General features: G+C 40.5%; 1 protein-coding gene across 1 annotated transcript in view; it reads left to right on the top strand.

Moving 5' to 3' along the window:
- The window catches only part of phc2b (polyhomeotic homolog 2b), a 58,772-nt gene extending 46,478 nt beyond the window's left edge, over positions 1-12,294 (top strand). The window contains exons 10-15 of the mRNA XM_080422034.1: positions 4,376-4,596; positions 8,404-8,536; positions 8,741-8,852; positions 8,968-9,082; positions 9,418-9,766; positions 10,625-12,294. Coding sequence (XP_080278160.1) covers positions 4,376-4,596; positions 8,404-8,536; positions 8,741-8,852; positions 8,968-9,082; positions 9,418-9,766; positions 10,625-10,779 — 1,085 coding nt within the window. The 3' untranslated portion in view covers positions 10,780-12,294. The remainder of the gene's footprint in view (positions 1-4,375; positions 4,597-8,403; positions 8,537-8,740; positions 8,853-8,967; positions 9,083-9,417; positions 9,767-10,624) is intronic.
- Positions 12,295-13,210: the final 916 nt, after the last annotated feature.

Raw genomic sequence — 13,210 nt, 5'->3', positions numbered from 1 at the left:
AAAAAGGAGTGGTTGTTTTCTTCGAGTTGACCTCCCGCCGTGCGCTCCTCCGCGGCTGGGCGAGGGCCCCCCCATCAAAAAAAGAAATTACGTCTCGGAGGTACCGAAACTAGGGGGGGGGCGATGATTTATGATTCTGTCCTTATTGAGACATAACTTGGACGGAGCTGAGTCGGCTGAAGGTGACTTCGCAACGCTCAGCACGGCGACTCGCCCGCCTAAGCTCGCTCGGCGTTGCCTCTCGTGGCTCAAGTCCCGTTCAGACGGCGCGCCTCCTCTCTGTGAAAAGGACTGCACCTTTTTCAATCTGACTGGTTTTCCAATCATACTGTGTGATATGTGAATATATATATATATATATATATATATATATATATATATATATATATATTCACGTCATACTTGGAGGATGAACACAATCTAAAATTGGAGAGTAGTCTCTCTCTTTCACCTCCTCTTCTCTTTCAAGAATGAAGATCACTGACTCCCTCTTTTTATTTCATACTTATTTCACTGAATTATAATGGTAACTAACAAATCATGTACAGTATTTTCATTTTCTCTAGTCTAACTCTAGAAGGGTAAAGTCAATGTTTCTGGGATTTAAATTAATATAGCTTACTAATGGATATGCCGACTGTTATGTGACTTGTTCACAGGCCTAGCCCACAGCTTTCTTTTAACAAAGACACTTTCAAATGGCAGACGAGTAATGACTGAGGAATGATGTTATTTAGCTATGTGTGGGAGGTGGTGCTTCAGCTTCACTGATGATCATCGCTTGTGGTTATTATGTAACCGCTGTATTTATGCTCCATCGTAGGCCGGTGTCACGTGGCCGAAAATAGCCGATCTACAAGCTCCAGTTTGTAGTAGAATCGCCTGTTTTCGACGCGCGACACCATCGTTCGACGAAATAAGACTCGAGCTCATAGAGGTATAGAGCGTCGCAGTTCCCGCCCACTTCCTGTTTTTTTTGGTGCCGGAAGAAAAAACTCAATGCATTTTCCCATTGACATTTCCAAAAATATTTATATCTATTAATTTAAGCCTCGAATCAAGCCATCATGACATGACATGAATCATGACCATAAACGTTTGATTCTGTGATTTTTTGGTTGTTGAAAACGGCAAAACAAAGGGTATTTATTAAATAGTATATCATATAATTAAATATAAAATAAAAAAAAATCACAGAAAAAAACGTTTTATGGTCATGATTCATGTCATCTCGTGATGGCTTGATTCGAGGCTTAAATTAATAGATATAAATATTTTTGGAAATGTCAATGGAAAAATGCATTGAGTTTTTTCTTCCGGCACCAAAAAAAACAGGAAGTGGGCGGGAACTGCGACGCTCTATAATATAACTAGAGGGCGGATTGCCCCGCCCCCAGCTATCATTTCAATGAATGTGCTCAGTGGCGTTTTGAAGCACCCGGAAACCTGCCGGAAATAGAATTATTGGTTTGATTTTGTACCCCCATAGAGTTATGAGCATGCGCACTAGTGTCCTTTTTGCGTTCTACGGCAGCCCGTGTGTCAAGGATTGAACGCGATATATTTATTAAATACACTCGAGATGCCTATGTATAACTAAATGCATATGTGTTTATGTATAATATGTTTACATATTTATATCTATATATATATAAATATCTCTCAGCATGTTTTGCGCGTGCATGTATTTCTCCCCGCCTGCAGTTCCAGCTTTGGCCACTGGGGTGGCAGCTTCAATGTTTCTCAGCAACTCTGGGGGCTTGCTCGAGCTGCCAGTCGCAGCGCCGCCGTCCCTCCGGGCAATGGGATCAGTGGAGTCAGTGTTGCCATGTCCGCTTATTATAAGCAACTTTGGGCTTGTTTTTCTGTAAAGTTGCTTGTACATTTTGATTGGCGGTTGCGGTTTTTGGGGGCTGGTATCTAAAGTGTAGTTGCTTATTTGGGCTTGTTTCTTTATGTTGTTTAAAACCAGTGGCTGTCAAACATTTTCATGTCAAGGATCCCCAAATTAATATGCATTTGTCCACGGACCCCCCATCGAAAAAATACGTTATCCCAGGGACCCCCCCCCCCCCCCATACAAGATTTGTGTTGAAATGTTTTAACACAAAAAAAAAAAAAAAAATTCTCCAGGATTGAAAAAAAATAAACAGCAGATCTACAAGCTCACAACTTATAGATCGGCTATTTTCAAATATCCGATGTATATAGGTTTAAAGTTTAAACCTTTAAAGTGCTCCTGTTGCTTCTTTTGGGCTTGTTTTCATAGACCTTGTTGCTTATTTCTTTCACAAAATCTGGCAACACTGGTGTGTGGAGTCTATAGAGTTACGGTGGAGTCTCATCGTCGCTAGTAGCATGTGGTCTAGTAGGAGGCTGGAGAAGGAGAAGGGCTGGAGTCTGTCTCTCCTCCAGTCTCTCCAGCCTGGGAGTCAGTCAATGGACCAGAGATCACAGTTATTATGGAGTTATGATGATGTGACTGCAGTCTGGATCTGAAGTGTCTCTGAACTCGTTCACATGTGTCGCGGTATGTGTGACTGCTGTGTGCGCGCGTCAAAACAAGCTCACGTTTATTGGATATAAAATCACTAAAAACACAAGTGAGCGATCATATGTTTTTGGTCGCTCAGAGAAACGCGAAGTTCCAACGGTGAGAAGACTTTTCATTGCTCAGCTCGCAGCTGTGTGTGTTTTACTTTCGTTTATGTGTTTTAGCAGTGGTGGAAAGTATCTAAGTACATTTACTGAAGTACTGTACTTAATAACATTTTTTACTGGAGTTTTTGAAATTTTCAATACTTTTACTTCTACTCCACTACATCTCAGAGGCAAATATTGCACTTCTACTCCACTATTATTTGAAACTTTAGTTTTAGTTACTAGTTGCTTTGTGGATTTTGATTGTTTTAAAATCTACATTAACCACTACATTTTGGATTTTCGGCCATTTGAAAATAGCCGATCTACAAGCTCACAATGCGTCGCGATGCGAAGGATCTGCTATTTTCAAAAGATTTGTATACATTTGAAAACGTGTGAAATGGGACATTCTTCCTAATGAGTACTTACTACTTTTGGTACTTTAAGTACATTTTGATGCCAATACTTTTGTACTTTTACTCGAGTAAATTTGGGATTCCAGACTTAAACTCACTTAAGTAAAAAAAATGTGAGTAGGCCTACTTTTTCCACCACTGGTAATACCATCGCGAAGAAACGCTGTGATTGTGTGTGGGACGCATCATTGATCAACTTGATACACTTTTATCTGGTCTAATGTGATGAATGGATAGTCATGCATTTATTATAATTTGCTCATCAAACAATCTATCTGTACTGTGGATGATGTCCAGAGAAGCCCATAATAAACGCTTCTGGCAGGTGGATTTGTGTTATGCTATTGATGCATTCATTGTTGTTATTAAATGAACGTGTCTGTAGTGTTAGTGTATCTGGTCTGTTACACTTACATACATTAAGGATAAGAAGAAGAAAGTCCGCACACTGTTCTCAAGCTCCAAAAAAACTCACTTTTTAACGTTTCGACCTTCTACGTCTTCATCGGGCAAATATTTATATATTGATTGAATATCAATATATATATCTATATTGATATTTGCCTGATGAAGACCTAGAAGGTCGAAACATTGCATAAATAAAAAGTGAGTTTTTTTGGAGCTTGAACAGTGTGTGCGGACCTTCTTCTTATCCTTGATTCTTCCCTTGATGTCCAGCACCTGGCCTAAATGCAGGCGTGGGATGTGCACACAATTTTCTCTGTGAACACTTCAGCTACGTAACCACTTCAGCCCTATATACACTTTGGCCATTTGAAAATAGCCGATCTACGAGCTCACAATGCACAGCGATGCGATGCATTGTGAGCTTGTAGATCTGCTATTTTCAAAAGATTTTATACATTTAAAAACTTGTGAAATGGGGACATTCTGCATAATGAGTACTTCCTACTTTTGATACTTTAAGTACATTTTGATACCAATACTTTGGTATTTTTTACTCAAGTAAATTTTGATTACTGGAGTTTAAGTACTTTTTCCACCACTGGTTAATTACCAGGCCTATAGTTAAGAACTAATGTGAATGCCTCACAGAATATAAATGGTAGCTTATACCGTGGTTATTAACTAAGTCAGTGATTCTAAAGTGGAGGACCCTCTGGGTTCCTTGTGGAGTTCCAAATGGACCCTTTTAGGTCTGTAACTCTTGAACGTACAAAGGGAACCAAATGGACCTTTTTACCCATGTGGTTCCATTTGTACACAATCAGAGAGTTATGGGGGCGTCCTTGAAATGAAAAGGTTTGAGAGGCGCTGAACTAAGCCATCATGTGCTGCTCTTTTCCCTCTTTAAGAACAAGGCCCTAGCAAGAGGCTGCTGAGCGCCACACCTGGGACCCCGCCTCCAGCCATGACCTCAGGAAATGAGAGCGAGGCGCCCAGCGTGCCGGCCGGTGCACCCCAGAACGGAGAGAACAACAACAAGCCACCCCAGGCCATCGTCAAGCCCCAGGTCCTCACTCACGTCATCGAGGGCTTTGTCATCCAGGAAGGAGCCGAGCCCTTCCCTGTGTGTGTGAGTAGCTCTCTCTCTCTGCCTTAATCCTATCACATCTTTTCCCCTTTGGCAGCAAGGTGTGCTGAACAACCCCCACATTTCTTGTGTGTGTGTGTAGACCTGTCGCAATTATTACATAATCGTCTAATCGTAATTATTTTAGATAATTGCAATTATTTTTTGCATAATCGTCATTATCGTTTCCGTGTTGAAAAACATTCACACATTTTCAAATATCAAAAAAGCAGAAATAGCTGATCTACAAGCTTACAACGCGTGACGCGTTGTAAGCTTGTAGATCAGCTATTTCTGCTATGTTTACATGTATGAGTTTATTAAATATGTCAATAATTTATTTGTACATTCATTATATATATATATATATATATATATATATATATATATATATATATATATATATATATATATATATATTAGTTATTTGTCATATCTGCCCTGTGAAATTTTTGATTACGAAGCCTAAAAGCCTTAAGGCGGTTACACACCGACGAATATGCGAATATACGCAAAATTCTGACTCGTTCCGAATAATTAAAAGACGCTTTTTTCGCTCCGCAAAACTGGTGTGGAAGCTTGCATTGACTTTATAAGGTTTTTTAAAAAAACGTATTATTCGCATGAAAAAAATCGCCCCGGTGTGTAAGGACCTTGAGTGTTCCAATGCTCAACGCCAAACACACAATTAAATCGTTAATCGCAATTATTTGAGTGACAATTAATCGTCAACTTAAATTTGTACTCGTGACAGCCCTGTGTGTGTGTGTGTCTGTGTGCAAACATTGTCATGTACACTATATGACTCATCTCACTGGTCCCAGTGGTAGTGACAGCCAGGAGTTTATGAGCTGCTGTCGGTTGAATTGGTCATTAATTACATGGAGGTTGAATTCCATGTAAATCATGTAAAAGGGACACTGTTGAGTAGGCGTGGTGACGAGCTGATGTACACTTTCTGTACTTCATATTTATCAAATCCCTGTTTTTTTTCTGGGTTTGAAAAAAAAAGTGTCCACCCATCAATTTATAAATTGGCTTCATCGCTTTGATTTAATTGTCATATTCAATAGATTAGTTTAATAAAGGCTTATTGTGTTAGATATTGGACATTTCTCTCTTTGTTCACATGCTTGAAAAGCTAACTTTAACTAGCTAACTTTAACCCTTATGGAAAGGTTTACACTAAACTATATAACCACAAAAGTTGCAAGCAATACAATTATACTTGAACTGCTAGTTGTCATTTCTATTTGGACTCACTGCCTCCTACTGGATGTCTGATGCAAATGCATGCTACCTTCAGTACTTTGTGCTGTAGTTCAAAGCAAATTAGCCCATCTATTAGGTCTACTTTAGAGGATTCAACAATAATATATTAAAGTAATATTCATATTGACAGTTGCATCTACATTGACACATTAATGTTTCCAATTTATGTTATGAATGGGTAGAAAATATTTTCTTTTAGCTACTTGGTTTTCATACAGTTATACACATTCACACCTGGGACCTGCACAAGCATGCACATTACAATATTGGATGGATGGATGGATGGATTGATGATAGATAGACATTTGATGAAATTGGTATATCCAACATGAAAATGTATTTGCTGTTTACTAAAGAGCTGGAGAGACCGGTAGACCACTGTTACCTAACAAACAAACAATAGCAATGACTACTATCAGAATATAGAGCTATTTAACACTTATTTTAACAAGAAATATCACTTGCAGTGTCTTTTAAAGTCGCAGTGTCTTTTAAAGTCGGTCCTGACCATCTGCACTTGGACTGACCGGGTCGACATAAAGTCCCCTTGTATTAGAGGAAGATGAGTTGTCGCTGACTATACTCCTCTCCTCTGCTAGCTCCTCCTAGAGTGGCTGGAAGGGGTTCATCTAAGGCAGAGGTGTCAAACTGACCGCTCGCAGACCACATGAGAAAAAGAAAAACAAATACGGCCATTTATTTATGTAAGCCCTCAGCGCTTGCTGCTCTCGCTTTCTGTACCTGTCTCCTCCTCGCTGATTGTGTTTAGCATAACGATAGACGGCAGTTACCTCAGTGCTCGCAGCTCCCGCTGTCTTTACCTGTCTCCCAACACAGTCCTTGCCAGCGAGCTTGTTGTTTAAACAACAAAACAATAGACGCCAGTTACTTTGCCACTCGCTTTGCATAAACTACATGATCAGACACAGTATAAAATGCTGTCCAAAAAAGACAAGTTGATGTCGAAGGCCAGACATTCCATGATAATTGGAAAGATGTGTGCGTTCAATGCCCGCAACAAGTGGCTGTTGCTGTGGAATACAACGTCAAACACTCTCTCACACTGAGACATCACACTGAGAAGAATATGAGAACTATGCAGAAGCACGCATAATGCAAAAGTTAAACAAACCCAGAGCAGCACTGATAACATATCTCTGTAAGCAGGCTTTCATGACAATGAACATTAATACATCTAAACTGAGCTCTTGAATTGACATATTGAAAATAACAACTGCTCAGAAACTGGTGTTGACAGGCTGGTTGAAGCCAAGAGATGTCAGGTGTCTGAAAGCAGCAAGTGAAAAATTAGTGACACTGTTCAGTACACTGCGACATGTAAGCTAAATGCATTATGATGTAGACTAGAAAGTTGAATTTACTTTCTTATGAAGAATAAGAAACACAAATATTTTGTAGTTATAGCAGCCAGGGACAGTATTCTACATTTATGTCTGCTAATGTTTGATTTCAAATGGTTTATTAATAGGGCTCTCAAAACAAAAATAGCCTTGTTTTTTCATCTCTCATCACACATTTCTTGTAGCCTGTGGCTGTAATACCAAATTAATCTTCAAAATAAACATGAGACACAATGAGACACTAGCTATAGCAGAGAATGAGACAAACAAAGGCGGTGACAGCTGTGGGAGGATGTGCGCGTACGTTTGCTCGGGTGTGGCCTGCAAAGAGTAGCATTCAATAATCAAACGTACAGGAATAATACATCAAACGCCAATCAAACGCACCCTTTCCAAGCACGGCTGTTTATTGATTTACTGCTCAGTGATCTGATCCGGTGTAGAGCTCGCCTACTGTATCCGGTAATTTGCACGCACAATAGTCCAGGCAAACTAGCGTTTTACACAGTAATTGTAACGGAACCATACATAATGTATATGAGGTGTCCAGAACACCATACTAAAAGTACTAAGAAATCCTAGTTGGTGACAGAATTGTTTTCTTCACAGAGTACTATTTCTATGAAGTCACCAGAACACCTTACTAAAAGTGTTTATTTAGTAAATAAACACCATAAACGGCACAGAATATGTTGACACAAACACACTGGAACGCTTGGAAGCACTAGTACATGTGTTTTCTTGTTGAACATGCGTTCGTGGCAGACAGGTCATATAGTCTTTTCACATCAGTAGTTCCCCGCTCTTCTTAGCGGTACGGTGCGCCGGCACAGAATCTTTTAGCGGAACGCCATATACCGGACCGTCCCAACCCACTTTCACCCCCGCTGTTACCCCTGATGTCATTGGTTAAGTTCCTTGGCCAAGGGCAGGCATTTTACAGCAAGGCAAGTTTGCTTATGTAGCACAGTTCATACTCAAGGGGAATTCAAGGTGCTTTACATAAGGAATAAAAAGACATTCAAATACATAAACGCTTTTAAAAGCATAAAATACAGAAATAGAGTAATGGTAATAAAATATAAAAAATATTTCTCTTAGGCAGTGGAGAATACTAAGAGCATTTGTTGGGGGAGTGGGAGCATCACTCATTTTATTTTCCCATGGTCATCTGAAGGTGGAGCGTCTTCCCATCCTGATAGACAGCCCAAAGAAGCTGGACCATCAGCTGTCCTCTGACCCTGACAAGACCCCGGTCAGCAACACCGCCAACACCACCGACTCGGAGCCTGAGGACATCAGTCAGCCGGGTAACAAACAACAAAATACATTTAACACATTTACATAAATAAGTACATTTATTTGCTATTTCGCATACATCTTTTTGAAGATCACTTGGAAATGATGATATGCTGGTTAAATGGGTATTTTTGATTTTGGAAACAAAATGTAATTTGATTAATTTCAAAGAGTTGCTTGCTGGTGTTAATGAGGTAATGTAAATCTCCCACCAGAGAAAGACCAAGATGATGAACCCAAGCTGACGTGCGAATACTGTGGCTGGGTCGACTTTGCCTTCAAGTTCAAGGGTTCCAAAAGATTCTGCTCAATGGTGTGTGCAAAGAGGTACGTCATCTTGGTTTTATATTTTTTATAACAATCAGCCCTTTCCTGGGAATATGCTTACAGGATGGAGATGAATAAGGCCCTAATAACCATGGATACTTTGCATATTAAACAGGTACAATGTGGGCTGCACAAAGCGGATAGGCCTTTTCCGTCCAGAGAGGAGTAAGCCTAACAATCGTTTTCGCAGAAGAGCACCGGGCCGTCCCAGTGTCGAGGCCAAGAAACAGGTAAAACACCCTCCACCGACCGACACATACTGCACCTCCTATTTTATTTGTTACTGTCCAGACCAAATGCTATTTGTCCCCAAATGCTATTTGTCCCTTCATAGAGGAAATAATGTTTTAGAACTTTGAATCAATAGGATTATGCACTTTGTCTTGGCATTTTAAGTGCACTGTCAATTCTTCAAATGAACTTGACAATAATGTCCAAATCATTAGTCAACAGCGGTCAGTCTGCTGTTACTGCTATGACGGCAATGACACCTGAATTATTTTTATTCTTGCCTACGTCATGGCTAACTTCTGTCTCTCTCGCTGGTCTTGATGGTATGTTCCAGAAGCTGTCTCCCTCGGCACAGCAGACCCAGGGGGGAGGCTCTGTGTCTTCCCCTCAGCCCTCACAGCCCAGTCAGGGGGAGTCCAGCCCGTGTTCGGACATGTCCAGCTATGAGGAGCCACCTTCTCCCCTGTCGGCAGCCAGCTCGGGGCCCACGGTTCTGGCTCCGGCCCTAGCCTCGGTGCAGGTGCCTGTTCACCGGCAGCCAAGCAGGGCGTCTGACCAGGACGGCTGTGCGGGTGTGGGTGGCAGTGTTCGAGACGTGCCCGGCCTCTCTCAGCACTTCCCGCGGAACGACCCCACCAAGTGGAACGTGGGAGAAGTTTACGAGTTCATCCGTTCTTTACCAGGTCAGTCACTTAAACCAAGTTCTGGTTCAAGGCTTTTATTGTCTTAAAAGGGAAACAGTTTGAGCCAGCACATAAAGAAACAACATTTGTCAACTTATGCTCTCAATAAACAGGATATACACACTAGTGCTGTCAGTTTTCCTCTTTAATCCCATTAGAATTTCAATGCTTTATTATTTTTTATATTTGAATATTTGAATATTTTATATGATATATAATTATATGAAATAATGTATAGTTATGCAATAATAAACCCCTGCGTGCACACATGCAAATGCTATAATAACAGGCTAAACAAAAAGTTTTTGATGAGAGGAGAGTAACATTAGGCTACAACTTCTTACCACGCGTCCGAGAGGAAAAGACGCACCGCGTCCAGTAGCCTGGCCAGTGGCTATCGATGTTGGCCCTGTAGTTTGTCCTCTTACGTCGAATAAACGCCACAGTGTGATTTGCATGTTTGGTGAGTGGAAATACCTCTTCATTTTCACTGGTTATAGGCTTGTGTGTGTCGGAACCTCCGAGCACAGTACACGTTGGCGCTGATGAGTAAGAGAAATTAGTCTTCATTAGATTCGTTTCTCAGTACATTTATGGAGGAAAAGAATAAAATAAAAACAACATTCAAATGGCAATTTCAACATTCAAAGATAAAAGATTTTTTATTCTTTACATATTCAAATTATATTCGACGTTCTGACAGCACTAATACACACACAGACTTTAAAAAACACATTGATTGAAAAAGGCACATACCAAAAAATGTGCCGGCCTGTGTTGGACAGCTTATATAACTTTAACACTCGAGTAGTGATGGAAGCTCCATCGATTTATTGACATTTTTTTTCTCCATACCAGGTTGCCAGGAGATAGCGGATGAGTTCCGCTCTCAGGAGATAGACGGACAGGCATTGCTCTTGTTAAAGGAGGACCACCTCATGAGCGCCATGAACATTAAGCTGGGACCTGCACTCAAGATCTTTGCACGGATCAACATGCTCAAAGACTCTTAGCCAGGAAGGAACTGTGTGTGTGTGTGTGTGTGTGTGTGTGTGTGTGTGTTTGTGTGTGTGAAAGAGTGTGTGTGTGTATGACAGAGTGAGAGAAGCCCATCACCACAGCACTGATGACCACCTTACCTCTGCACTAGGATCTTATGCTCACCCAACCTTTTAGATCAGTTCCTTTGGCAGGCTATTGGACACAGCCCACACAGGCATACCCAAGTGACAGAAGGCCATTGGTTGTACAACAAAACGACAGTCCGAAAAAATACATAACTGCCTTATGCTGCATTCACAGTGGCAGCTACAAAGATACAGGATATCATTCTTTTTCAGTAAGCCAGCGACAGGAAGCTACAAAGATGCATTTGACGTTTGTAGCTGCTACAAAAGCTTCAAAAAGCTACAACAGCTACAAAAGCTACAAAAAAGGTTGAGCTGGTTTCAACTTCAGCTACAAAGATGCAAAGCTACAAATATGCTGTCTAGCTTTGTTTCTTTTGTATCTGCCAGTGTGAATGCAGCATTAGAGTGTAAGTACATGTTGTGTCAAAGGGCACTATGGATCCTTTTCTTGTGTTCTCTGGAGTGCCTAGGTGGAGAGCTGCAAAACAAATGCATTCATCATGACATGAAATGTGGGTACATCTGAATGACTTGCATATTTTATATTATTATTATTATTATTATTATGATTATTATACATGTTAGTTTTGGGCTGTTTTGTCATGTCGGCAATGTGTGTACTTGAGAGCGAGAGTGTGTAAAACTGTTAGTGTTGGTGTTTGGGGTGGGGACAGAAAAAGGCCTGTATGTTGCCATTCTTGAATAGATGGTTATTTTGCTTCACTTTCCACTATTCCAATTTCCACCATCAAGCAAAGCGTTTCCCTGTGCTGAGAAAAGGCTGAGGCAGCTTCTTTTGACATCGATTTCCCTTTTCAGTCAGTTTTTTTGTTTCTGTTCCATGAATTGATTTACCAAAATGTATAACTTATTTATAGCCAATCCCAGTTTCACAGATGGAAGACATAAAGTTACCCTAAGCACTCTAGTGGGTTGATACTCACAGTACCACTTTTAGCACTTACCTAGTCATTGATTTTATTATTTTTCTTTCTGCACACTACCTAAAGAACTAGATCTGGAGATCAATGAAAACCTGTCTCCCAGAGGTTGGTTGCATCCGTACCGGTTTATATAGAGTCAAAGGTCTGTACATACTATTGGGAGGGGAAAAAGACTGTTAAACATGAGTCTGACAAGACTACCTGTGAGGAATTATATGCCATTTCCTTCTCTTTAAGTTATCTTTTTTTAATGCTATTAATGGTGTTTATTTTGAATTATGCAATTGTGTAAATATGATGAGTCAAGGAAAGTTTTGTTTTATTGAGAAAAAAAAAGTTTTGTGGCTGTGACGAGTTTGTTTTTTTATGAGACAATGCTCTGTCAAATGACTGTATTTATCAAAGAAATGATTTGTTACACAACATTTTTCAGTGATAAAATAACCTGATTCACGATGTGGTCCGTTTCCTGTGTGTGTGCTCGTTTCCTGTGTGTGTGCTCGCATGAGGAGGGAGAATGACTGATTTCAGCTGCTAGAATAACCTCTTAATAATTAACTCTAAAACAGGGGTCTTCACCCCTGTGGGGGTCCTCAGAGTTACTACAGGGGATCTGCCAAATCTTTGGGTGATAGGATATATATTTTTTTTTACATTAACCACTTGAACCCTAGCATCCCTATTTTGAGAACTTTAGCCAAAAATAGCTGATCTGCAAGCTCAATAGCTGCAAGCTATTTTCGGCAAAAAGGTTTGGTGTAGAGGGGAAAAGGGAACAAACCAAGTACAGAGCCAAAGAAGGTCAAGTTTACTAAGTATTGAGGGTTTAAGTGGTTTAAATGTCTGAAATAGACAAAAACATGAATTGATACAACACTGATTATAGGGCTGTCCAACAGGTGTATGAAGCTATGAAAAGGTTTAATCTGCAACAGTTTTATACAACATAGTGAGGGGGTCCCTGCTTCATCTATCTCTCAGCTGAGGGGTCCTTGGCCTGAAAAACGTTGAGGACCCCTGGGTTAGCAGGAATTTTGAGTTTTCACATGTTCTCAAATGAAAAGCTATTATGATGACTGTTAGGTCTCACTCAGTCCCTTCTGGTTACCAGAGGAACAAAGAAGCTTCCCGTTGTGTAAATGTGTAGACCGTTTTCACACTGCATCAGTCCACAGTGTTCCTATTGTCCTGAAACTCTGGGACCCCAAATAAACACGATGCCCGTGACATCAACACCGCTTTTCTTGGTAAACAACAATATTAAGCGTTTATTACGAGACGAGTTCAGAAAAGGGGTAGTCTTTGTCCCATCGCCTGAACGAACGGTCTCGCTGTTTATTTGGGATTTTTTCTTTTTAGTTATTAGCCCA

Source organism: Gymnoscopelus braueri, assembly GCF_963280865.1.
Source record: "Gymnoscopelus braueri genome assembly, chromosome: 3".
NCBI lineage: Eukaryota > Metazoa > Chordata > Actinopteri > Myctophiformes > Myctophidae > Gymnoscopelus > Gymnoscopelus braueri.
Note: the sequence above shows the minus strand (reverse complement) of the source record. Positions and strands in the feature narration are given on the sequence as shown.